This window comes from Oncorhynchus mykiss, chromosome 3 (genome assembly GCF_057628025.1).
Source record: "Oncorhynchus mykiss isolate SJ-2025 chromosome 3, ASM5762802v1, whole genome shotgun sequence".
NCBI lineage: Eukaryota > Metazoa > Chordata > Actinopteri > Salmoniformes > Salmonidae > Oncorhynchus > Oncorhynchus mykiss.
Genome location: NC_143024.1, coordinates 73527014 through 73553939, shown reverse-complemented (window position 1 = coordinate 73553939; position 26926 = coordinate 73527014). Strand labels below are relative to the sequence as shown.

Genomic DNA, 26926 nt, shown 5'->3' with positions numbered 1-26926 from the left:
GAGAGAAGGAGAGCAGAGGGGAAGAAAGGAAAGAAGAGGAGGGGAGAGGAGAGGAGAGAGGGGAGCAGAGTAAAGAGAGGAGAGGAGGGGTAACAGCGGGTAGAGCAGAGCAGATACCTGTATGTCCTCTTTAGGCGGCCTGATCTAAGTCAACACAGCTGGGGTAAGCGGTGATCGCTCGCTGGCTGGCTGATTGACGGACTGACTGGCTGCCTGATCTCAGATATTAAAATCCCTGCTCCAGCATTATAATCACCTCAGCTCACAAAGAGCAACACACACGCACAGACTCACACACACAGGCTCACACACAGACTCACACACAGACTCACACACACAGACTCATTGTATAGTCAGGACTCTCCACTGAGCACTTCTCCCCTCCCTGAAATGACATGATGTCACACTGAGCCTCTGTATAGGAATAGGCCACATACAGGGCTACATGTCAATTCAACAGTTTAGGGAAAATTTATTTTAAAAGGATTGAGCTAAATGGGAGTGATTTTGCTCTTTTCTCATAACTTTTCTTGTTGAAGCTGTCTCTTGTCTTAATGCTTTAAAGTACAATTTCAAGCACTTTTTATAAAATCTGAAAAAACATTTTGTGTGATGCATAATTTACTGCTGTTGAAATAATTGCTGTGAGTGTGATAATTCCAGTGATTCTTTTGCAACATTCCTCCTCTTCACTGGATCTTCACACCAGATTAAACACCCTGGTGAAGGTGTGTGTGTGTGTGTGTGTGTGTGTGTGTGTGTGTGTGTGTGTTCTCCACTACCCTATAGTTAGGAGATGAGTGACTGGAGAGGAGAGAGAGAACAAAAATGTACATGACTAATCTGAATCTCCTAGACCAGACTGCTCCAGAGCAGAAACACACTCATTATTTATATCTGGCTGTGTCTCAAATGGCACCCAATTCCCTATATAGAGCACTACTTTTGACCAGGACCCATAGGGAGGGATCTGTTTAAAAGTAGTACACTATGCAGGGAATGAGGTGCTATTTGGGACACAGCTCAGAGCGATGACGTACCTTGTATGGCCTACTAATCTAATGTACACTCCTCATCTTGTTTTTCAGGCAGAAGTACAAAAACACGTCTCAAAGGTACGTCACATGGTATCTGTCTATCTACTCTCTCTCTGTATATGTGTGTGTGTGTGTGTGTGTGTGTATACATATATATGTGTGTATATGTATACAGTGGGGAGAAAAAGTATTTGATACACTGCCGATTTTGCAGGTTTTCCTACTTACAAAGCATGTAGAGGTCTGTCATTTTTATCATAGGTACACTTCAACTGTGAGAGACGGAATCTACAACAAAAATCCAGAAAATCACATTGCATGATTTTTAAGTAATTAATTTGCATTTTATTGCATGACATAAGTATTTGATCACCTACCAACCAGTAAGAATTCCGGCTCTCACAGACCTGTTCGTTTTTCTTTAAGAAGCCCTCATGTTCTCCACTCATTACCTGTATTAATGGCTCCATGCAAGATCTCACCTCGTGGGGCATCAATGATCATGAGAAAGGTGAGGGATCAGCCCAGAACTACACGGCAGGACCTGGTCAATGACCTGAAGAGAGCTGGGACCACAGTCTCAAAGAAAACCATTAGTAACACACTACGCCGTCATGGATTAAAATCCTGCAGCGCAAGCAAGGTCCCCTTGCTCAGCATGTCCAGGCCCGTCTGAAGTTTGCCAATGACCATCTGGATGATCCAGAGGAGGAATGGGAGAAGGTCATGTGGTCTGATGAGACAAAAATAGAGCTTTTTGGTCTAATCTCCACTCACCGTGTTTGGAGGAAGAAGAAGGATGAGTACAATCCCAAGAACACCATCCCAACCGTGAAGCATGGAGGTGGAAACATCATTCTTTGGGGATGCTTTTCTGCAAAGGGGACAGGACGACTGCACCGTATTGAGGGGAGGATGGATGGGGCCATGTATCGTGAGATCTTGGCCAACAACCTCCTTCCCTCAGTAAGAGCATTGAAGATGGGTCGTGGCTGGGTCTTCCAGCATGACAACGACCCGAAACACACAGCCAGGGCAACTAAGGAGTGGCTCCGTAAGAAGCATCTAAAGGTCCTGGAGTGGCCTAGCCAGTCTCCAGACCTGAACCCAATAGAAAATCTTTGGAGGGAGCTGAAAGTCTGTATTGCCCAGCGACCCCGAAACCTGAAGGATCTGGAGAAGGTCTGTATGGAGGAGTGGGCCAAAATCCCTGCTGCTGTGTGTGCAAACCTGGTCAAGAACTACAGGAAACATATGTTCTCTGTAATTGCAAACAAAGGTTTCTGTACCAAATATTAAGTTCTGCTTTTCTGATGTATCAAATACTTATGTCATGCAATAAAATGCAAATTAATTACTTAAAAATCAAACAATGTGATTTTTTTGATTTTTTGTTTTAGATTCCGTCTCTCACAGTTGAAGTGTACCTATGAGAGGCTCTGTCGTAACCGGCCGCGACTGGGAGGTCCGTGGGGCGACGCACAATTGGCCTAGCGTCGTCCGGGTTAGGTAGGACTTGGCCGGTAGGGATATCCTTGTCTCATCGCGCACCAGCAACTCCTGTGGCGGGCTAACCAAGGTTGCCAGGTGCACGGGGTTTCCTCCGACACATTGGTGCGGCTGGCTTCCGGGATGGATGCGCGCTGTGTTAAGAAGCAGTGCGGCTTGGTTGGGTTGTGTATCGGAGGACGCATGACTTTCAACCTTCGTCTCTCCCGAGCCCGTACGGGAGTTGTAGCGATGAGACAAGATAGTAGCTACTAAACAATTGGATACCACGAAATTGGGGAGAAAAAGGGGTAAAAATGAGAAAATAAGAAATAAATAAATAAATAAAGAAGTGTACCTATGATAAAACATTACAGACCTCTACATGCTTTGTAAGTAGGAAACACTGACGATTTTTCAGGTTATCAAATACTTGTTCTCCCCAATGTGTATATATATATACAGTGCCTTGCGAAAGTATTCGGCCCCCTTGAACTTTGCGACCTTTTGCCACATTTCAGGCTTCAAACATAAAGATATAAAACTGTATTTTTTTGTGAAGAATCAACAACAAGTGGGACACAATCATGAAGTGGAACGACATTTATTGGATATTTCAAACTTTTTTAACAAATCAAAAACTGAAAAATTGGGCGTGTAAAATTATTCAGCCCCTTTACTTTCAGTGCAGCAAACTCTCTCCAGAAGTTCAGTGAGGATCTCTGAATGATCCAAAGTTGACCTAAATGACTAATGATGATAAATACAATCCACCTGTGTGTAATCAAGTCTCTGTATAAATGCACCTGCACTGTGATAGTCTCAGAGGTCCGTTAAAAGTGCAGAGAGCATCATGAAGAACAAGGAACACACCAGGCAGGTCCGAGATACTGTTGTGAAGAAGTTTAAAGCCGGATTTGGATACAAAAAGATTTCCCAAGCTTTAAACATCACAAGGAGCACTGTGCAAGCGATAATATTGAAATGGAAGGAGTATCAGACCATTGCAAATCTACCAAGACCTGGCCGTCCCTCTAAACTTTCAGCTCATACAAGGAGAAGACTGATCAGAGATGCAGCCAAGAGGCCCATGATCACTCTGGATGAACTGCAGAGATCTACAGCTGAGGTGGGAGATTCTGTCCATAGGACAACCATCAGTCGTATATTGCACAAATCTGGCCTTTATGGAAGAGTGGCAAGAAGAAAGCCATTTCTTAAAGTTATCCATATCCAGGTGTTAGAATGGCCAAGTCAAAGTCCAGACCTGAATCCAATCGAGAATCTGTGGAAAGAACTGAAAACTGCTGTTCACAAATGCTCTCCATCCAACCTCACTGAGCTCGAGCTGTTTTGCAAGGAGGAATGGGAAAAAATGTCAGTCTCTCGATGTGCAAAACTGATAGAGACATACCCCAAGCGACTTACAGCTGTAATCGCAGCAAAAGGTGGCGCTACAAAGTATTAACTTAAGGGGGCTGAATAATTTTGCACGCCCAATTTTTCAGTTTTTGATTTGTTAAAAAAGTTTGAAATATCCAATAAATGTCGTTCCACTTCATGATTGTGTCCCACTTGTTGTTGATTCTTCACAAAAAAATACAGTTTTATATCTTTATGTTTGAAGCCTGAAATGTGGCAAAAGGTCGCAAAGTTCAAGGGGGCCAAATACTTTCGCAAGGCACTGTATATGTATGTATATGTAGTAGCTACCGAATGTCATTTTTTGGTGAGTTTGGACATTTACAATGAGAGCCACAGTGCAGATTTTGATGCATGCTTGTCTGAAGGACTGTCTGTGTGGAGTCTTGAGTCGCTAGGGCAACGAGCCTGCCTGCTCTGAGAAGAGGGGCAGACTGAGGGGCAGAGAACAGAGAGGAGAAAAAATGCAAGGAAATCAGGATAGATAGCAGTGGCAGCACTACAGATAATGCATCCATAGTTAAAGGTTAAATAAAATTTAATCCAATGTGCTTCTCAAACACTGACAAAAGCTACCACTATATGATGCCTTGTCTCCTTATTAATTTAGCCACTTAATTAGCGAACTAGCAAGTTAATCCATATACACAGCCTCCACTTTCTCCCATTGTGCTATTTACAAACAAATGTGACTGGCTCAGCTTTTCTGGGGAACTATGGTAAGCTTAATAATGTAAAATAATGTGACAGGTGAAATGAAGAACGCAATCTGCTTTATTTATTGAAAAACCAACCTGTGGCTGTTTCAAATACCGGGGCATACTGTATATACAGTATATATACAGTATACCACCCACGCCTAGTGTATATAGCAGGGAGGGGCAACTGCCAGCCTGCAGCCTCCATTTTGAAGGCCCGGAGATCAATTTCCAAAACAAAGAAAAAATACATATTTTTTTGGGTGGGGGGAGCTCAGGTCTCAATTTACTGTTGAGAGTTAGAATATTCGTATATTCGTATATACTTGTATATAGCAGGGAGGGGCAACTGCCAGCCTGCAGCCTCCATTTTGAAGGCCCGGAGATCAATTTCCAAAACAAAGAAAAAATACATATTTTTTTGGGTGGGGGGAGCTCAGGTCTCAATTTACTGTTGAGAGTTAGAATATTCGAATACACAAGGTGCAATTTCGAAATTCATTTTTTCTCCTGTTATGTCAGTCACTGACAGTCACTCAATTACCCCATGTCAGCAAAATTGGTTTTATTTGTAAGTTTTCTAAACTTGTAGTAATCATGTTCAAATTACTGACCAGGGGCCCACATTGATTTGGTTAGTCACTCTTACTCAGATATCATAAAAACCTGCCAACATTTCTCTCCACCTCATGGCAAAATGTGTAGAATTGCAGCTAACTTAAAAATGTTCTTTAAGTCCCATGAAAAAAATCCTTGATTGCAGGAAATTAACTCTAAAACAAAATTGTTTCTCTCCACTGTCAAGAGGGGAGCAACTAAATTGTTTTGCTTGCAAGGTGTGGGTATGGATGTGGGTAGGCAGACCTGCAAGCCACTGCGGCCCCTCATGATGAGTTCAGATTTTTTTGTGGCCCCCACATCCATCAAAGTTGCCCATCCCTAATCTACAGGATAAAACATGTGAGGCTCTTGTTGAAGCTACACTGTATGTGGGTTTAAATACTATATTCATACTATACAGTACTGTGTTGGTTTAGAGTGTCTTGTTACATCCCTTTCATACTGTATGGTGGGGTCAGTAGCTCTCACTGAGAGCCCATTCAGAAACTGTTAAGTTTGATTACCTTGGCCTTCACACACACAAGCACAAACGCACACACACACACACACACAAACACACAGGGAGACACGCACACACATACATGCGTGTGCATGCACACACACACGCACACATATTCACACACACTGCATTATGCAGTCTACTGTTGAAAGCTTGCATTCATGCAACATGCTCACACGTAGGTGCTCTTCCACAATGACCCTTAGCACAGGTTTTTCCTCGTCTGTCTGTCTGGTCCCGTCCCGTCTGTAAGTGTGGGTGTTGATTGTGAAGTGTGTAGAAATATAATGATATAGAATTCTGCATTAGTATTTATTGTTGGTTATGGGCTTGTAAGTAAGCATTTCACTGTTATGTCTACACCTGTTGTATTCGGTGCATGTGACAAATAACATTTGTTTTGGTTCAACAGAACTGTTACATTGTCTCCGGAACCTAGAACAAAAATCTTGCGTAAATGCGTCAGATGCTCAATTAAGTCCTAGGAGGAGATAATGAGACTAGCAAGGCACTCCACCGCCCTAAATGGAAACTCTGAGACAAATCATTGGACAAATGTCCTCTCCCCTTCCAAATTTTGAAAGTTGCGAACACCTGTAAAATCGGTATTTGTTACGAAAAAAAATGTGTGCACCGGAACAAAGTTCATTATTAGTCGTCGCATCCCACAGTCTGTTGACAGACGCTGCGATACCATCCTTTGTTACGTGTGTTTGTCCACAAAAGATTAGACTAGAGGGTACAATATTTGGCCAATGATTCAGAGAGCAGTCTGTTATTAAGGGAGTTGTTGTGAACTGTGTAGTTGCGCCGATCGCATGGAGTGATTGTCCATTCTCTGTGGTTGATTAACCAAACCATTTTTAGGAATCTTCATGAATAGATCATGTTAGTTAGTGGTTTTGATTGTAGCAATAAACTTTCAAATATTGACTCCTGGGTGAGTCATTTCAACTGGCCCATAGAGTTCTCTCTCCACTAGAGGTACCCATTGAACTATCCCACTAAATCCACTCAATGTGACATCAACAGGGGATACTGTTCAGCAACAGGAGATACTATACAGTATGTTGAAAAAGTTCAAAAATGTAATCGATCAATTGCAATTAAATCCCAACATTCTGGACTGCTGTTCAAATGTAGCTTTGAGGATGCCATGGCTCAAATATATTTACTAAATGTGTTTCTAGTATAAGTGATTGGCCATACTTTTACTGAAGCTCTATATACTGTTATAGTGTAATAGCTTTTGATAAGGCATCAATGACAGGAGCAGAGCAGATATGAGACAAGCTGTGACTCGAATAGCCAACTGTCAGTCAAGCTGTCTCAGTAAAAGCGTGAAGACATTATGTATTTTTAGTACATGTACATGCAGCATGTCTTCAGAGGGAGCAGAGGCCAGATTGGTCACTCCACAAAAAGAGTGCCTTTTGTGTCCCTTTGATATTCTAAGTAGACATTTTGCACCAATATTGCATTTTAAAAGCCTTTTTTCCTATGAATAAAGACATGCTAAAGTGCCAAAATTCAGCATTTTGACATGTCCCCAATCAACCTTGTGTCATTTTTAGGAAGATTTGACCTCACTTAATCCCCCAATTCTCCAAGTTTCACCATTATTGTTAAGCCCAAGTTATTTTTTTGCTTTGACAAAGTCATTTCTGAAGATTCATATTTATTTAATGTGATTTATTTACATCTGTTCCTCATTTTAAGGTCAATCCTGTTACGTGAACTGAACTCTAAAATAAAAATAAACATTGAACATCTGATAGTCAAGAATCATAGTGTAAAAGCAGGTGAGCTGGTTATACTATCTGACCATTTTCTAGTGTTTAGTGTTGGAAAACTGAGCGGGTCGAGCATAACACATCAACCCTGTTACCCAAAGATAGACAGGCTACAACAGTTTTAACAATCAAATGTTTTTGTGAAGATTGTGTTCAAGTGCCACTCCCTGTTGCCAAGCTTCCATTCCCCCCTGTCACAAGGGGATTTATGGCTGATGTAGCCCTTTCCTGCATTCAATGACCAAAAGTGCTGTCTTTTGGTCATTGACTGCATATGAGTCAAGCTGTGCCTCTGACAGTCAACCGTCAGTCAAGCTGTCTCAGTAAAAACGTGAAGAGATTATGTATTCATAGTACATGCAGCTTGTCTACAGAGTCAGCAGAGAATAGGGGAGGTGGCTATAAACTACTTTAATTTTTGTATTTCTGGCTTTGACTCCTCTCCTCTCCGTCCATAGCTATTGTGTGTTCACGCACAGTATGTATGCTCAGTAGGTACTGTTCGTCTCTGTGTGCCCTGAACCCTTTCCCTGAACCCTCTCTATCTCATCTATTCTGTTGTGTGAATGTATGCTCAGTAGCTCCTTGAACCCTTTCCACCCAAATCTAAACCCCATGCTGTGTGTGTGTGTACTTGATTATACTGTGACTCCAATCCAGTTTTAACCTTCTATTGTGCACATATGTGAAGTATGTTCAGTAAGTCTATGTCCCTGACCCAGCAGCAGCAGATTGGTTAGTTGATCCACTGTGCTCTGGTGTTTCCTGGCAACCAGCTGTTCTCTCCTTTCTATTTTTTCCCCCTTTACATACTCTCCAATGATAGGCAGCTGTTAATGGACAGCCAATCATTATGCAGTGTAGCCAATCTATTCAGGAATGTGGCCTTCATAATAACAATTGAAGGTACTGCAGATGTTGATCTCGATGTTTGGTTTAACTATAATGTTGAATTGGTTTCTGATAGAGGTGATATCTTTGAACAACTTGGCATCTTCTCAGACTCTGTTCTAGTGTTGGGCCACGTCCAGATTTCCATACCTTCATACCGTGCCTGTGCCATCCCGTGGTATACAGCATTACCGGTAGTGCGCACAAGGGGCCTTTTTCTTTTTACGTAAAAAAACATCACTTACCATAATGCTAACAAGTACTAAAGAATCCCCATAGTTGATACTAGGTAAATGCGAACGAGTGCATGTGAACATTTACTAGTAAGACAGACAACCCAGCTAATGCAAGTATCTTAACATGCAGTTTGCGGCATACATAAAACAAATACTAGACAGCAGTGATCTTAATCCAGGAGGAGATTGTCTGTGATGCTGTTAGCGACCAAGAAGAAGCTTGATCTTTTAAGCTAACTTTAGCCACTTAGCTAGCTAATGTTAGCAAGTTAGCAAAACCCAGAAAATCAGAAAATCATAAAGGTTTTTTCAAAATACCCCGGGATATAGTATATACTGTACAGTATACCTCCCAACCCTACTGTATACACATACACTATGTGGTTGGCAGGTTGCCACACCACTGAAAATAAGTCATTGTCCTAATGTATATGGACAGAGACAATCAGCCTGTTGATATAGGGGATGTATAGGACCCATGTTTAACAATAACTACAAGAATGTCTGAACAATAAAAGGCAATCACTAGTGAATATCATGTCCTTGCTTTTGTGTCACTCTTATTCTTTGTTTATAATCCCCTGATGTTGGCTGTCTATTCTGAACAGAACTGCCTGTCTGCTCCTCTCGCGTCTCCTCTTGATTAGATCAGACCCTGCAGCACCATGCTTCCTTAGAACCAATTCTGCCACAGAATGAAAGTGTTGCAATGCAATTACCAATTCCAATTCCTCTACATTCAATCTGTGTCACGTACAGTACCTCAGGCTCTCTCTGATTTCAGTTAACAACCAAGCATCGAGATTTAGTTCTATGTTTTAAATAGCTATCTGTTTGTCAGGTTATTACCTTTCCATAGACATTTGCTTAACATGTTGTGTGGTGTTTTTGTCGGATATATAGACAGGTTAGCTGATAACGGCACGAAAATGAATAGAACCCATTTTGATCTAATGGAGAGACAACGCATTCCAATTTGTTGTTGCTATAGCAGCATGTGACGTGTCATCTATGGGACATCGTAGTAGTCTGTGGCTTGAGGTTGACACAGTGCTCTGGAGTAGATCAATTAAGCATACACTAGTTCCGGATGAGAGCACTTTCATCGTGGCGATTCACTCTACAGTTATTAATTGTTCAAAACACACTGAATCCAGGAAAGACAGGCTGCGTGTGTAAAGCTAGTACAAGACTTAACAGTTGAAAGTGTTACTCCACTTCACATACTGCCATACTGAAGATCCTCATAGCACCACAGGGCTAACAGAGTTATCACAATCACATGCTAATAGGAGAATTGGGGCGACAGGTAGTCTGGCGCTTAGAGCGTTGGGCCAGTAACCAAAAGGTTGTTGGTTCAATTACCAAAGGTGAAAAATGGATTGACGTGCCATTGAGCAAGGCACTTAACCCTAATTTACTCCAGGGGTGCTGTACTACTATGGCTGGCCCTGTAAAACAACATATTTCACTGCAGCTATCTGGTGTTTGTTTTTCTTGGGGGGGTGTTCTGGTGCCTTTTTGCCTTTTTTCTGCCTCTGCCTTTCTGCCTTTTTTCCATGACACAGATTGAAATACGGTGAGAGCTAAATGCAGAGCTACAGAGTAGTGCACCGTTTCCTTTCACTCTTGTCAGGGCAAGGAGAGGAACACCAGACCAGCCAACATACCTGGGTTTAAAGACTATTTGAAATAATTTGAAATATTGTTTCTGTGCTCGATTGAGCTTGCCTGACTTAATGGATTAATACAATTGTCCTAAAATGACAAACTGGCACTCCAGGCAAGGTAGCGCAAATGCTTTAAGTATTTGAAATATTTTGAAAAGTATTTGAACCCAGGTCTGGCAGAAAGTCAACAGATATAGAAGAAAAGTGGGCTCTGGGCCCTGTCTGTCTGTCAGATACAGGGAGGAAAGAAATGACTAAAGCTGTTGCACACACGCACGCACGCACGCACACACAGACAAACACACACACAGACAAACACACACACGCACGCACGCACGCACACACAGACAAACACACACACGCACACACAGACACACACACGCACGCACACACAGACATACACACACACACACGCACGCACGCACACACAAACACACACACGCACGCACACACAGACAAACACACACACACACACGCACGCACGCACGCACACACAGACACACACACACACGCACGCACACACAGACAAACACACACACACACGCACACACAGACAAACACACACACGCACGCACACACAGACAAACACACACACACACACGCACACGCACGCACGCACACACAGACAAACACACACACACACACAGTTGGATTTAGGAATAATTCAGCTGTACTAGACCGATAGTTATGAATAGGCCCGATGCACCTGTAGTGGAAACACAGTCAGGAATATTTCACTAGGGCCCTTAGAAGCACATGATCAATGACTTGACATGCTTTTATTACTTACTGAAGTGGATATTATTGTACATTATATTCTATCATTTGTTTGAAAGCTAATGACTGATTGTGCCTCAGCGTCCTTAGTGTCTTGTAACAAATTAAACGTAGCAAGCAGGCCAGCATGCACACAATATTTGGGTGACACAAATCCAGTTTTGTTATAGTTCAGTCTTCTGTGATGTATATAAAGTGTAATATTGGGATGCAAACTCAAAATTGAATACATTTCAACTCTATATCTGACATGGTACAGTTTTCTTATTTTGGACAGGTTTTCAAACAATATCAAGAAAGCTGTAACTTGGGATTTATTTGGATCCTCAAACAAGCCATAAAGGATATGTTTTGCGCTTAAGAATGGGAGAATGGAAAAAGCATGGTAAAGCAATCCATAATGGCATCCAAATATAGCCCTGTATTCCATGTACCACAGCCAACACCAATATTGGGCTGGCTCAGCCCCAATGCTGACCAGTGACTGAGATTCTACTTGGTTCTGGGTTGCTAACATCAGTAATAACTATAATGACAATTAATATAAAGAAATACATAATTAGAATATATGCAATTTAGCAGACGCTTTTGTCCAAAGTGACTTACAGTCATGCATGCAATCATTTGTATGTATGGGTGTCCCCAGCGGGAATCGTTGCAAGCGCCATGCTCTACCGACTGTGCCACTTTTGTTTTACGTCCTGAACATACCCAGTACCCAGGGTTCACTATTGATTTGGCTCTGACTGGTAGGGTACCCAATTTACAGCTACTCTAGTTGTTTGTTGGTTTGTCTTCTTCTGTTCATAAGATTCATTCTAAACTCTCAGGTGAAACACATCTGAGCTGAGGTGAGCCTTCAAGGTAAACCCTTTACATTCATGATACTGTTTGTAGCGCCCTTTCAACATTACTTTGAATTCAACCTCTTCACCCTCTTTATGTTGTCTTTATGTTGTCTTTATGTTGTCTCTCCATGCTGTATTGTATTTCACCTCTGTCACAATGAACTAGATAAGTGTAGAACATTGTTATAATAGCAAAATTGTGTCTTTAACATAATATTATAGCTTAAACAGTGAACATTTATGGAGAGTTTCACTGCTTTCAGAACAATCATGTTTAGTTTTTCAAGAGTTGCGTAAGTCATTGTGGTGCCAGTACATATTTTCCACTCTTTGATGTCAAGCGCTGAAGTGAGTTTCTTAGTTCCTTCCCTCCCGGACAACAGGCAGTTGTGTTGAAAGACCCAAAGCAACCTAACCCAATGTCATTTCAAAGGAACAATAGTCTCCCATGACAGACTGTTAACATGTAAAATCAAATAGCTAGCTAGCTAGGGCATGCAAAGTTTGATTCTGCATTCCAAGATTATGTGAACACTTGTTGCATCTTGTTAAGTTTTGTGACGTGATATCGTGTCAGGTCAGGTATAGCCTGGACTATGTTCTGTCTGTTACAGTTTGATATAACCTGCAAAATAGTGTCAGTTGCTGCGACTATTAGGCCTAGTAGAGTAGTACAGTATCTCTCTAACATCTGCCCCCTTTTTTTTTTAACCGCTTTCCTTTTCCCCCTGCTTTCATCAAGTGTTTCCTCATGCTGAAGACATGATTAGATCCAAGCTGACAGGAAAATGGCTTGGTAGTGCTTGAATAGCAGGGTCGGGGAGTAACGGATTACATGTAATCTGTCACATGTAAAGGATTGCAAAAAACGGTAACCCTAATCCGTTACGTTACCAGCAAAACTATTGTAATCAGATTACAGATACTTTTGAAAAACTAGATTACTTCAAGGATTACTTTTAAATTCAGATGTTTGCAAAAAAAAAATATTTGACACTTCTCTGTTGTCTCAATGACATTCAAATCAGCTTTGAATAAGGTGCAAGTTTAAGATTGTTCCACCTGAGCGACTCTGACCACAAGACAGAGACCACTATGATGACACACGAAAAGTGTTTGATGGACCGCGGGAAAAGAGCAGGAATAGGCTTTTGTAGGCTACAGTCCAAGCTAGGTCTTCCAATGGTGGGACTGCTGTCAGCATCCAAGGATTATCCAACTTGAATCTACGCTTGGAGGTAAGGATGACAGCAGGGGTGTAGTCTACGGTTAAACGGATATAACTTATTATTGATATCTACATAGCGCATTTATGTGAATCACGCTGCTGCTCTCTCATTTGGCTATTTGCGCCTTATGTTGTCGTGGATGGCAGTTCACAAATCTAAATGTGTATTTGAACCAAATAATGGTTGAATTCAAGAAGTTTAAGGTGCCTTTCAATCATTATTTTTGAAACCACAGCCAGTAAAAATATGCTCTTGCAACAGCTGCATAGTGCGGATCCCAGCCTATGGAATAAAAGTGGGGCTTTTATTACTCAATCTAATTCATGCTGATAAAAAAAAATATATATCTATAGGTCTAATGGACGCATGCTCAAACTTGCGACCTTTTGCCACATTTCAGGCTTCAAACATAAAGATATAAAACTGTATTTTTTTGTGAAGAATCAACAACAAGTGGGACACAATCATGAAGTGGAACGACATTTATTGGATATTTCAAACTTTAACAAATCAAAAACTGAAAAATTGGGCGTGCAAAATTATTCAGCCCCCTTAAGTTAATACTTTGTAGCGCCACCTTTTGCTGCGATTACAGCTGTAAGTCGCTTGGGGTATGTCTCTATCAGTTTTGCACATCGAGAGACTGAAATTTTTTCCCATTCCTCCTTGCAAAACAGCTCGAGCTCAGTGAGGTTGGATGGAGAGCATTTGTGAACAGCAGTTTTCAGTTATTTCCACAGATTCTGGATTGGATTCAGGTCTGGACTTTGACTTGGCCATTCTAACACCTGGATATGTTTATTTTTGAACCATTCCATTGTAGATTTTGCTTTATGTTTTGGATCATTGTCTTGTTGGAAGACAAATCTCCGTCCCAGTCTCAGGTCTTTTGCAGACTCCATCAGGTTTTCTTCCAGAATGGTCCTGTATTTGGCTCCATCCATCTTCCCATCAATTTTAACCATCTTCCCTGTCCCTGCTGAAGAAAAGCAGGCCCAACCCATGATGCTGCCACCACCATGTTTGACAGTGGGGATGGTGTGTTCAGGGTGATGAGCTGTGTTGCTTTTACGCCAAACATAACGTTTTGCATTGTTGCCAAAAAGTTCAATTTTGGTTTCATCTGACCAGAGCACCTTCTTCCACATGTTTGGTGTGTCTCCCAGGTGGCTTGTGGCAAACTTTAAACGACACTTTTTACGGATATCTTTAAGAAATGGCTTTCTTCTTGCCACTCTTCCATAAAGGCCAGATTTGTGCAATATACGACTGATTGTTGTCCTATGGACAGAGTCTCCCACCTCAGCTGTAGATCTCTGCAGTTCATCCAGTGATCATGGGCCTCTTGGCTGCATCTCTGATCAGTCTTCTCCTTGTATGAGCTGAAAGTTTAGAGGGACTTGGTAGATTTGCAGTGGTGCAGTGATTTGCAGTGGTCTGATACTCCTTCCATTTCAATATTATCGCTTGCACAGTGCTCCTTGGGATGTTTAAAGCTTGGGAAATCTTTTTGTATCCAAATCCGGCTTTAAACTTCTTCACAACAGTATCTCGGACCTGCCTGGTGTGTTCCTTGTTCTTCATGATGCTCTCTGCGCTTTTAACGGACTTCTGAGACTATCACAGTGCAGGTGCAATTATACGGAGACTTGATTACACACAGGTGGATTGTATTTATCATCATTAGTCATTTAGGTCAACATTGGATCATTCAGAGATCCTCACTGAACTTCTGGAGAGAGTTTGCTGCACTGAAAGTAAAGGGGCTAAATAATTTTGCACGCCCAATTTTTCAGTTTTTGATTTGTTAAAAAAGTTTGAAATATCCAATAAATGTCGTTCCACTTCATGATTGTGTCCCACTTGTTGCTGATTCTTCACAAAAAAATACAGTTTTATATCTTTATGTTTGAAGCCTGAAATGTGGCAAAAGGTCGCAAAGTTCAAGGGGGCCGAATACTTTCGCAAGGCACTGTATGTCCAAACTTTTGACTGGTACTGTATATGCATTGTTTCATGAGAACCAAACATATAAGCCTGTTTTTCTCCAATGTTTACATTTATAATATTTACAAACAAACACTGTATAGCCTCATAACTTGGTTAAAACAATAATTCTGAGAGTGGTTACATTTCTCCCGGCCCATACCCAGAGCTTTTTACCAAAACAGGGGCAGGGCGACCATTTTGTTATTGTTTCATTTGTGGATTTGACCTTTAAACAGCTGCATATTATCAATACATCAAAGCGTCACCAACAATAAGGTAAACCATAGGCATTTAGCAAATGCAGCAAATGACATACATTTTTCACATGTAAATAGCACTTTTCAGTGAATAGTACTATACTTTACGCTACTTCAGTACTCAAAGCATGCCATTCCATGAGCGCAGCATTTATTTTTCATCTCGAATCAACGAGCCCAATCAGTCCACCATGACAACAAAAATTATAAACAACAGTGTAGGGCTGGCTAATAAGCCCTTAGTTTTGGGGTTATGCTCAGGTAAAACAATTTGGCTAATCTATACTTCCATATTTAATTGTATTATTATATGTAGTAGAAAGGAATGGGTTAGAAGAAGACTACATAACCAACCCATGAAGTAAAATGTAACATCCATGTATTGCCAGTTATGTATTTTTGTCTTCTAATGCCTCTTAAGGGGAAAGTAATCTAAAAGTAACACAATGTAATCAGATTACGTTACTTAGTTTGGGTATTCCAAAAGTTACGTTACTGATTTACTGTTTTAAAGCGCACCCACTCATTAGAACACCTCGATATGTGTGGGAAATATTGTTGATTTACTGACTGATGAATTGTTGACAAAGACGTGTTGTTTATGGCCGCGTTGTTTTTAATTTGTAGTGTAAAGTTGATTCACTTGAATGACTTACATTTTTTTGGCATAATCATTTCTGTTTGTCAAGCTCATTTTGAATACAGTCAAAATAATATAATCAATATTATAATCAATATTATAATCAATTTTGTGCACTACAATGTATTTGTCAATTATTGTATTTTCCTGAAGTTGAGACTTCTTGTTGGACTGTTGCTTGCATTTACCCCAAAACCCACATTTCTCTCTATGTGTGTGTGTGTGTGTGTGTGTGTGTGTGTGTGTGTGTGTGCGTGTGCGTGTGCGTGTGTGCGCGTGCGTGTGCGTGTGTGTGTGTGTGTGAGGGTTGTCTTCCATCTGATGATAGTGTTTGAGTGTTTGTTTCCACCTCCAGGAGGAATGGCCCTCTCAGAGTCCCAAATTGCACCATATTCCCTATATAGTGCGCTACATTTGACCAGGGACCATAGGGCTTTGATCAAATGTATTGCACTATGTAGGGAATAGGGTGCCATTTGGAAACGACCCCAGTGTTGGTGATGTTTATCATCAGTTTCCTCCAGCTGGGTTGGGGTGAGAAAGCGTGCCTCAACTTCACATTCAGTAAGTTAAACAACCATATCTTCTGTTGATTAAAGCACCGCAAGGCCTCCCGCCGCTCTGTGGTCCTCCCTACACACACATATACATACGGACACACACACTCCCAACTCCCTTACTCTACTCTACGCTACTTTACTCTACTGTACTGTACTTTACGCTACTTTACTCTACTGTACTGTACTTTACGCTACTTTACTCTACTGTACTGTACTTTACGCTACTTTACTCTACTGTACTGTACTTTACGCTACTTTACTCTACTGTACTGTACTTTACGCTACTTTACTCTACTGTACTGTACTTTACGCTACTTTACTCTACTGTACTGTACTTTACGCTACTTTACTATACTTTACGCTACTTTACTGTACTGTACTTTACGTTACTTTACTCTACTGTACTGTACTTTACGCTACTTTACTATACTTTACGCTACTTTACTGTACTGTACTTTACTCTACTGTACTCTACGTTACTTTATTCTACTGTACTTTACACTACTGTACTGTACTCTACTCTACGCTACTATACTGTACTTTGCTCTGCATTGCACCATCCACACATCATCCTGGCAAAATAAAATACATATTGTGATTTAATGGCCATGTCTTGATGTTTAGCCAGCCCCTCTAACCAGCCTCTATCCATCTTCATTAATTACTATATAGAACATTTGCCTAACAACTTGTTTAAAAAGATCTGCTCACACGGGACGCCTTGAAGTTGAGGCAGCAGACCCCAAAACATTCGGTATGTGATGAAGTTGGGTGATAAGGGGGCTGCTGCAGGGTTCTAAATCTCTCCTGTTGATGGAACTGTTCTATTGCTCACACACACAGGAGTCCTGAGGTACCTGTTTGGGATTTTTTTGTGGTTGTTTGTGGTTGTTTTGGGTACTTTTGGGTTCTTTTGATTACCTGTTTGTGGTTGTTTGGGATTGTTCCCCTGGTTCTCTCCTCCTCTCTGTCTGAGACTAGGAGAGCAACACTGTGATGTGTCCTCTATGGCCTTTCTCATTGGTCTTTTAGAGAAAGCAGAGAAAGGGAGTAGAGAAAGGGAAAGAGAGAGAGGGAGAGGGCAGGACCAGGGACTAGGGGGACTAGCAGGGACCAGGCAGGACCAGTTGTCTCAGAGCAGCACAGTGCAACGTAAGGAGAGGAGCAGCTGGGGGACAGCCCAGCCTCACACAGAGCTCCCTGCTCCTATCCCCAACCCAGCCCAGCCTGGGCTCACACTTTAAATGGAAGAGTATGTCACGATCAAGAGGAAGCTTCTCCATAGACCCGTCTTCAGGTAAGACAGAAAGAGCAACTGTCCGTCCCCAGGAAACTACTACTACTAGGTCTCTCTACCTACTGTACCTGCCTCTCTTCTGCTTCTCTTTCCTGTGCTGTTCTTGTTGAGGGTGAAGGATCATATCAATCTACTAGTGTGGTCTGTCTACCTATCTGCCTGTCTTCTCTGTCTTGCTCCTGCTCCTGTGGAGTGTGAAGGATCATATTAAAGGCTGTTTCACCTGCCTACTCTTTCTGTGTGTGTGTGTGTGTGTGTCTGCCTGATGATCCGGACTGTGTCAGTTCCGTTGGCATAACTACACTAGCTATGTTGTTGCAGTAATCATATTCCTATCTCATGGCTGGATTATAATTCCCAGAGCTCTCTCTCGCTGTTATAGCACACTCTCCAATATATGTGTGTGTGTGTGTGTGTGTGTGTGTGTGTGTGTGTGTGTGTGTGTGTGTGTGTGTGTGTGTGTGTGTGTGTGTGTGTTCTAAGGAGTAGGAAGTGGATTGTACTAACTACTCCTGCCTGTCTCTGTTGTGGTTCGACGGTCATTAAAAGCAGAACATTGTGGCATGGTTCATTGGCCCTGACGGTTATTAGACGCAGGTTGCTAATAGCTTCTTAGCATGTACAACGGGGAGGGAGGAAAGGAGGGAGGGAAGGAGAGAGGGCTGGTAAAGAAATGCAGCTGTGTAACAGGTCCCTCTCTCTGCTCTGCTCTTACAGAGTTAGTCAGGGCACATCAATATTTAGCAGCTACTTCGCTTCATGAACTGCTGTTTTAAAGATGTTTTAAAGCACTTGTATCTCAGGGGTAGGAAGTGTTCTCACATTGTTCAATTAATCTGTGCTGAGTCTGACATAGTCTGACAAAATGAAGGTACGTGTTTCTCAGGACTATGAGGGGAGGCGTTGTCACATTGTTCCGGAAGGATGCCTCTGCTCTGTCAGTCAGGACTGGGTTTGGAAAAAGCTGTCATTTCCCAAGTCACCTCTATGAATAGATTCCACCATGGAAATTAATATAGACTGTAATCTGAGTGGTATTGTTTTGATGTTTCTTCTTCTCCTTGATCTACTGCGGGTGGTCCAGCAGGGTCCTGTGGGGTTGTCCAGTCCTAAGTTTGAGAACATCAGTCATTTCCCAAATACTTCTACGTCATGTATCTGGGTGGTGTTGTCGCTTATGTTTCTTGGATTGTTGAGTCCTGAGCCCATACTGAACTAGTGACCCCATAATATGGAGGGGGACTCTCTTCCTTAAGTCTTGTGGGGCCTGTGGGTTGCTGTGGGGTCTTGTGGAGTACTGGGGTCCCATGGGGTCCCCTGGAGTCCTGTGGGGTCTTGTGGGTCCTGTGGAGTCTTGTGGGGTTGTCATGTTCCTTAGTCAACCCATGGTGCCCTAATCCTCCGCTAGCCCCCCGAGCCTTTTCCAGGCTTTGATTATGCTGGGCAGACTGTCTGCATGGGAAGACTTGTTTTCTGACTCATACACACATGCACACACACACATATACACACACACATGTTCACACACACTCTTTCTTTGAATCAAGCCATGTCTCTGGACTGGAAATGAGGCACACTATCTTTTGTTTACAGTATTACAAGTGAAAAAGAAAAGGAGAGGAGCAGACTCTAGGAGCTCAGATACAGCTGTCGAGCTGTCTTCATCAGGGTCTAATGACAAACACTGCTGGTCACTAGTTTATATACTTTGAAAGGACACACACAGGTGTCTGTAATCATGGCCGGGAGTGGCTTGATTTCATTGGTTGATTTACAGATATAAATAGAACATGTAAAAAGCATGAATGAATAACATACAGTCATAGATACAATTTGGCTACATAGGCATATAAATATTTTACAATGGATAGTAATCACAAGAATGGCTTCAGATCAAAGTCTACATTGACACTGAAGGGAGCAAGAGAGAGGGGGTCTTTAAATTAAACATCCAGGCAGCCTCTCGTTTTAACAATACATTGTCAAGATCACCCCCTCTCCTAGACAGGGTGTTGTTTTACATCATTTTTACCACAAGGACAAGTTATAAGATAAATAACTGCCTTAGTGGAGCACATGATAACACCTTTGATTGGGATCTGTTTCCCTGTTTGAGGGTGTTTGAAGGATATACATTTGTAAGTGCCTTTGCATTGAGCACAGCCATTACAATTGTAGTTTCCATCCGGTAGAGGCGCAAATAGGTATTTTGGTGTGGTAAATCAGAGTTTACCAATTGATCTGAGATTTCTGCCAAGTGAGTATAGTATAGTTTAACAACTGACATCCCAGGCTGCACTTCCCAGTGGATAGACAGGAAGAGTATAGGGACTAGAGGGGCAACATGACATCTGTACTGGATCATCATGGCTGAATATGTTTGTATCTCAAATGGCACCCTATTCCCTATATAATGCACTAACTTTGACCAGAGACCATAAAAGTAGTGCACCATAAAGGGAGTAGGGTGCCATATGGGACGCGGCCCAGATGAATAAATAGCATGATGTTTACTGTGAGACGAGAGGGACCAAACAAACATGTTGGTCAGGACACACACACACACACACACACACACACACACACACACACACACACACACACACACACACACACACACACACACACACACACACACCAACCAAACAGAAGTGACCCTTTGTGACTGCATCCTGGGACTAAAGGGGTGTAGGGTTCAGAGCTACAGAAAACAGTCCAGGAGATCAACACTATCTCAAACACCAAGGTAGATAAGCTTGACCAAGATCATATTAAAACTATTTTCTCAGCACAATTCACAAAATTAGAGAAAACAATAGAGTATTTTTTGGCAGGTCTTCAAATCACCCTTTGCTGCAAAACTGTAAAACAAAATTGATCATTTTATTGAATTAAGTTTGTTATTAGTTCCTTAATTTAGCCAGGGACAGAGCTGAGACTGATATCATTCTTTGAGATTTGAAAGACGAAGAGCGAATAGTTTCTCCTCTGTGGTTAGAAAAGTTCAGTTAAGGCTCCACTTGAGATGATCATGGTTTATGCCTGTGCTAAACCTAGCACACATGAAGCACATTTTGCTCTGCTATTGTATAACAGAAAACAGCTGTCTGGTTTCCCCTTGTCGTCAGGCCTTGTGTATCATCTGGGTTGGAAATAAAGTACCAAAGTATATAACAACGCCAACTTCTGACCTACTTCTGCAGCCAGCTGTAACTTCTTGTGAGTCTCGGCTGTGGCTGTGGAATTGCGAGCCAAAAATGATCTACATAAATGTACTTCCCTGTCCATCTCAAATGGCTACAGTCTGACCATCACAGTTAGGAGATCTGTCTTATGTGTGTGTGTGTGTGTGTGTGTGTGTGTGTGTGTGTGTGTGTGTGTGTGTGTGTGTGTGTGTGGGGGGGGGGGGGGGGGGTGTCTAGTGTTATGATATAATTCACCTCAGCTGTCAGGAAAATGGCTGGCAAACAGTTAAATGACCTCTCTCCATCAAAGAGGACTACAGAGGGTTTTGAGCTGAGAGAGAGAGGCCTCTGACTTTCCCCAGAGAGAGCATTATCTGTTTTTCATGGCCGTGTGTGTGTGTGTGTGTGTGTGTGTGTGTGTGTGTGTGTGTGTGTGTGTGTGTGTGTGTCAACTCTGAAACCACTGACCCCATGGCCTGCTTTTCAACTTACAGTACAGCCAGCACCCCTCAGAATAGTCATCTGCTATAATGGGATTATGGGGAACTGCTGTTTGTGTGTGTGGGTGTTTGACGTTCCAGGATTTACAGTGTACTTTGCAGTAGGTTATCCTTCATGTAATGAGAGTTTATGGAGTCTTAGCCCTCCCATTACAAATAGAACAAAACAGAAAAGGAGGTTGATAACACAGAGGTGAGGGAGGGCTGGAGGGAGGAGGGGGAGGGAGGGGGAGAACAGGATGATAACAGAGAGATGAGGGAGTCTGATTTATCATGTATCACCCAGGAGACTGGTGTAATTACCCTCTAGTCACACCGACTGAACCAGAGGTGGAACCAGGGATGGTGAGACTATGGAACCTCTGTTGGCCCTGTGAGAAACTGAAATCTCTGTTGACTTGTGGGATGAGATGTCCAACAGAGATACTGGTCAGAGTGTAGGATTTTGTCTCTGTCTGTTGTGCCAAACTAGTATTAGAACAGACGTGAGATCCATTTAGGGACCACCCAAGAGGCCAGTTTACAATTCAGAATAAACCAGAAGCGTGTTACATGGGTGATATTATCTAAAATAAAGTTATGAAAAATGTGGCAAGCCAGAGAAAATACCTTTTTGTTTAGTTAGAACTGCCTGGTCTCATTAGAATGTCAAAATAGTGACATTTAACTATTCTAGCTTTATGTCACATAATAGATGCTGCCTCCTCTCTCCATCGCTTCTGACTGTTCTACCTCCATTCTTCTGCCTCCATTCTCCTGCCTTAACTCCCATACTTTTTGACATTGTTCAATTTGTTATATCTAATCTTATTAACTTAAATGTGTTTATTGTATGTGTAGCCTATGTGTTACTGTAATTCAGTCTTTTAGTTGACATAGTAGTCAACAAGGTGAAGAAATTGTCGGTGTGACCTTGAGCAAGGCACTTAACCCTAATTTACTCCAGGGGTGCTGTACTACTATGGCTAACCCTGTAAAACAACACATTTCACTGCAGCTATCTGGTGTATGTGACAATTCATTTCCTTTTCCTTTTTTTTTTTTTTTTTTTACACATGAAATAAACCATTATCCTCAAACTGACATATTACTTATAACATACTAGTTAGCCTATATGTCACATAGCATGGATAGGGTTAGAGACAGGTTAATGGTAAGGGTTATGGTTAGGGTTTGCAACATATGTCTGCAACATACATCGGATGTAAATTGCTTTTGTCAGCTTGTTTTAAACCCCGTTCCTGTGAACATGTTTGAGTTGAACTGTCCCTGTTTCAGTTAGAGAGTCTGTCTGTCCCTATACTGACATCTATAGGGCTGTCAAACATATCACTATCAACACCAGATTTCTTTTGTCACAAGGTTTTACCAGAGGTTCCGTGAACATGTTTGAATTGGAGAGACCCAGTGTCAGTTAGGAGGCCTGCAGGTCTGTAGAAAGCAGAAAGTAGGCCCAGGCTCAGACCAGTGTTAACATAACACAACAAGGCCCTGTCCCCACCAAGTGTGTTTATAGGCCAGTGAATGACCGTTTTTTAAAAACTTGAGCGTCTGAATTGGAAAGCCACCAAGAGCGCTGGAACCACTCACTTGTCAGAATGATGGAGCCTTGAATGGTAAGCCGGTTGTAAAACTCACCAGCTTACATCAGAGTTTGGTTTGTTTCCCTTACAAAGTGTTATTTAAAAAAAAAAATTGTACAGCAAAAACATTCCAAAGTATAATGTACTGTAGGTTGTTTTGATTACGTTTTTTTCATGGATCAACACATTCAATTACACAGACTATATTTCTGTTTTGGTGATAGCCTGTATCATACAGGGATGTTATTTTTATTGCCATCAATAGATCCCCTCTGTGAGACCATGTTGTTTACAATCTGAAAGCATGAGAATTAGTTTATTGAGGAGCCATTAAAGACAACCAGCCAAACACAATGGTAGTATCCCAAATGACCCCATAAAGTAATGCACTAAATAGGGAATAGGGTGCCATTTGGATTTCTTAGCAACATGAAAAGCATCCTCGTTTAGCCTCTGTGTGCCTGGGGCACCACCAGGGTACAGATCTGTTTATTTGTTGAAATAAATGATGCACAAAACCAGTCTAGTTCACAGTCAGACAACATACTGCAGAGAGTCTGGACTTTTTCTTTTTTCATACATGAAATGTAGTAGCAATCATCCACCGCTGTTTCTTGGAAACGGGTCGTTATCGGGTCATAAAGTAGTCCTGTGGGTGCCATCTTCAGGGGTGAGGAATGTTGGATCAGTCTGTCTGAGAGGTTGGCAGAGCAGGCGGCAGAGAGGAGCAAGGCAGGGTGCCCCAGCTCTATTCCAGCCCTGTCACTGTGCCCTCTGGGGCCCCAGTCTGGGCCCTGGTGACGGCATCAGTCCCTTCCAAGGAGGAGGACACAGTTAACTCATGGGAAAATGCTCTCTTGTAGGTCTGACATGTCCAGTTGGATGCAGCTAAAATCAGACATCCCCCTATGCCTTTGTTTGTACTTCTTGGAGGCCCAGCTCAGAAAGAAGTTCCTGAAAGCGATACAGTTTCACATAAAGCCTATTTTAATCGGACCCTGGCAAATTGTTAACTTAATTAATTTTCATTCTTTCATTTCATTCAACCTCACACAGGTCCCTAACACGGAACCCAAACCTGCTGCCATCGTGCGCTATCGTGCATACATTTATTTTGCCCCCCTACACCAAACGCGATCACGACACGCAGGTTAAAATATCAAAACAAACTCTGAACCTGTCATGTTGTGTCTTGTCTCTGTCCTTTCCCTTCACCCTGTCTCCCTCTGCTGGTCGTTGTTAGGTTACCTTTTCTCCCCCGCTTTCTCCCAGCTGTTCCTTGTCTCCTCTAACTACCCATTCACCCCGTTTCCCACCTGTTCCCTTTTTCCCTCTGATTAGGTCCCTATATCTCTCTCTGTTTCTGTTCCTGTCCTTGTCGGATTCTTGTTTGTGTTTCATGCCTGAGCCAGACTATCGTCATGTTTGCTGTAACCTTGTCCTGTCCTGTCGGAATCTGACGGTCTATCTGAGCCTACCTATGTTTGGTTATTAAAGAAGCTCTGTTTAAGTTAGTTCGCTTTTGGGTCCTCATTCACTCACCATAACAGAAGAATCCGACCAAGAATGGACCCAGCGACTTCGGATCCTCTCCACTCAGCCGTCGGGATCCAGGGAGCGATGCTAGGCAGACACGAGCAGGAAGTGTCTGCTGCTCGACATGCCGTTGAGACCCTGGCCACCCAAGTCTCCAACCTCACAGAACAGGTTCACCATCTCCGCCTCGATCCACCGGCCACTTCCAGGGCTTTCGAATCTCCGGAGCCCAGAATCAATAACCCGCCGTGTTACTCTGGGGAGCCCACTGAATGCCGCTCGTTCCTCACCCAGTGTGATATTGTGTTTTCTCTCCAGCCCAACACTTACTCCAGGAGCACTGCTCGTGTCGCCTACGTCATATCTCTCCTTATTGGACGGGCTCGTGAGTGGGGCACGGCAATCTGGGAGGCAAGGGCTGAGTGTACTAACCAGTATCAGGACTTTAAGGAGGAGATGATACGGGTTTTTGATCGATCTGTTTTTGGGGAGGAGGCTTCCAGGGCCCTGTCTTCCCTATGTCAAGGTAATCGATCCATAACAGACTACTCTATTGAGTTTCGCACTCTTGCTGCCTCCAGTGGCTGGAACGAGCCGGCTTTGCTCGCTCGTTTTCTGGAGGGTCTCCGCGCAGAGGTAAAGGATGAGATTCTCTCCCGGGAGGTCCCTTCCAGCGTGGATTCCCTGATTGAACTCGCTATTCGCATTGAGCGACGGGTTGATCTGCGTCACCGAGCTCGTGGAAAGGAGCTCGCGTTCTCCGTTGCCCCCCTCTCCGCATCACTACCATCTTCCTCTGCCGGCTCGGGAGCTGAGCCTATGCAGCTGGGAGGTATCCGCATCTCGACTAAGGAGAGGGAACGGAGAATCACCAACCGCCTCTGTCTCTATTGCGGTTCTGCTGGTCATTTTGTCACTTCATGTCCAGTAAAAGCCAGAGCTCATCAGTAAGCGGAGGGCTACTGGTGAGCGCTACTACTCCTGTCTCTCCTTCAAGATCCTGCACTACCTTGTCGGTCCATCTACGCTGGACCGGTTCGTCAGCTTCCTGCAGTGCCTTAATAGACTCTGGGGCGGAGGGCTGTTTTATGGACGAGACCTGGGCTCGGGAACATGACATTCCTCTCAGACAGTTAAGGGAGTCCACGGCCTTGTTCGCCCTGGATGGTAGTCCTCTCCCCAGGATTCAGCGTGAGACGCTACCTTTAACCCTCACTGTTTCTGGTAATCATAGCGAAACCATTTCTTTTTTGATTTTTCGTTCACCTTTTACACCTGTTGTTTTGGGCCATCCCTGGCTAGTTTGTCATAATCCTTCCATTAATTGGTCTAGTAATTCTATCCTCTCCTGGAACGTCTCTTGTCATGTGAAATGTTTAATGTCTGCTATCCCTCCTGTTTCCTCTGTCTCTTCTTCACAGGAGGAGCCTGGTGATTTGACAGGGGTGCCGGAGGAATATCACGATCTGCGCACGGTGTTCAGTCGGTCCAGGGCCACCTCTCTTCCTCCACACCGGTCGTATGATTGTAGTATTGATCTCCTTCCGGGAACCACTCCCCCCCGGGGTAGACTATACTCTCTGTCGGCTCCCGAACGTAAGGCTCTCGAGGATTATTTGTCTGTAGCTCTTGACGCCGGTACCATAGTCCCCTCCTCCTCTCCCGCCGGAGCGGGGTTTTTTTTTGTCAAGAAGAAGGACGGGTCTCTGCGCCCCTGCATAGATTATCGAGGGCTGAATGACATAACAGTGAAGAATCGTTATCCGCTTCCTCTTATGTCTTCAGCCTTCGAGATCCTGCAGGGAGCCAGGTTTTTCACTAAGTTGGACCTTCGTAACGCTTACCATCTCGTGCGCATCAGGGAGGGGGACGAGTGGAAGACGGCGTTTAACACTCCGTTAGGGCACTTTGAATACCGGGTTCTTCCTTTCGGCCTCGCTAACGCTCCAGCTGTCTTTCAGGCATTAGTCAATGATGTCCTGAGAGACATGCTGAACATCTTTGTTTTCGTTTACCTTGACGATATCCTGATTTTTTCACCGTCACTCCAGATTCATGTTCAGCACGTTCGACGTGTCCTCCAGCGCCTTTTAGAGAATTGTCTTTTTGTGAAGGCTGAGAAGTGCACTTTTCATGCCTCCTCCGTCACATTTCTCGGTTCTGTTATTTC

The 26926-nt window shown here is 42.9% G+C and overlaps 1 protein-coding gene across 2 annotated transcripts in view; it reads left to right on the top strand.

Annotated features, from left to right (window-relative positions):
• The window catches only part of LOC110520320 (dual specificity calcium/calmodulin-dependent 3',5'-cyclic nucleotide phosphodiesterase 1A), a 65542-nt gene that overhangs the window by 6310 nt on the left and 32306 nt on the right, over nt 1-26926 (top strand). Inside the window, exon 2 of one of the 2 annotated variants that reach the window (XM_021597551.3) lies at nt 1089-1115. In XM_021597551.3, coding sequence (XP_021453226.1) covers nt 1089-1115 — 27 coding nt within the window. Of the gene's footprint in view, nt 1-1088; nt 1116-17677; nt 17953-26926 lie in introns of those variants that run through there. The other variant, XM_021597553.3, reaches the window with a different exon arrangement.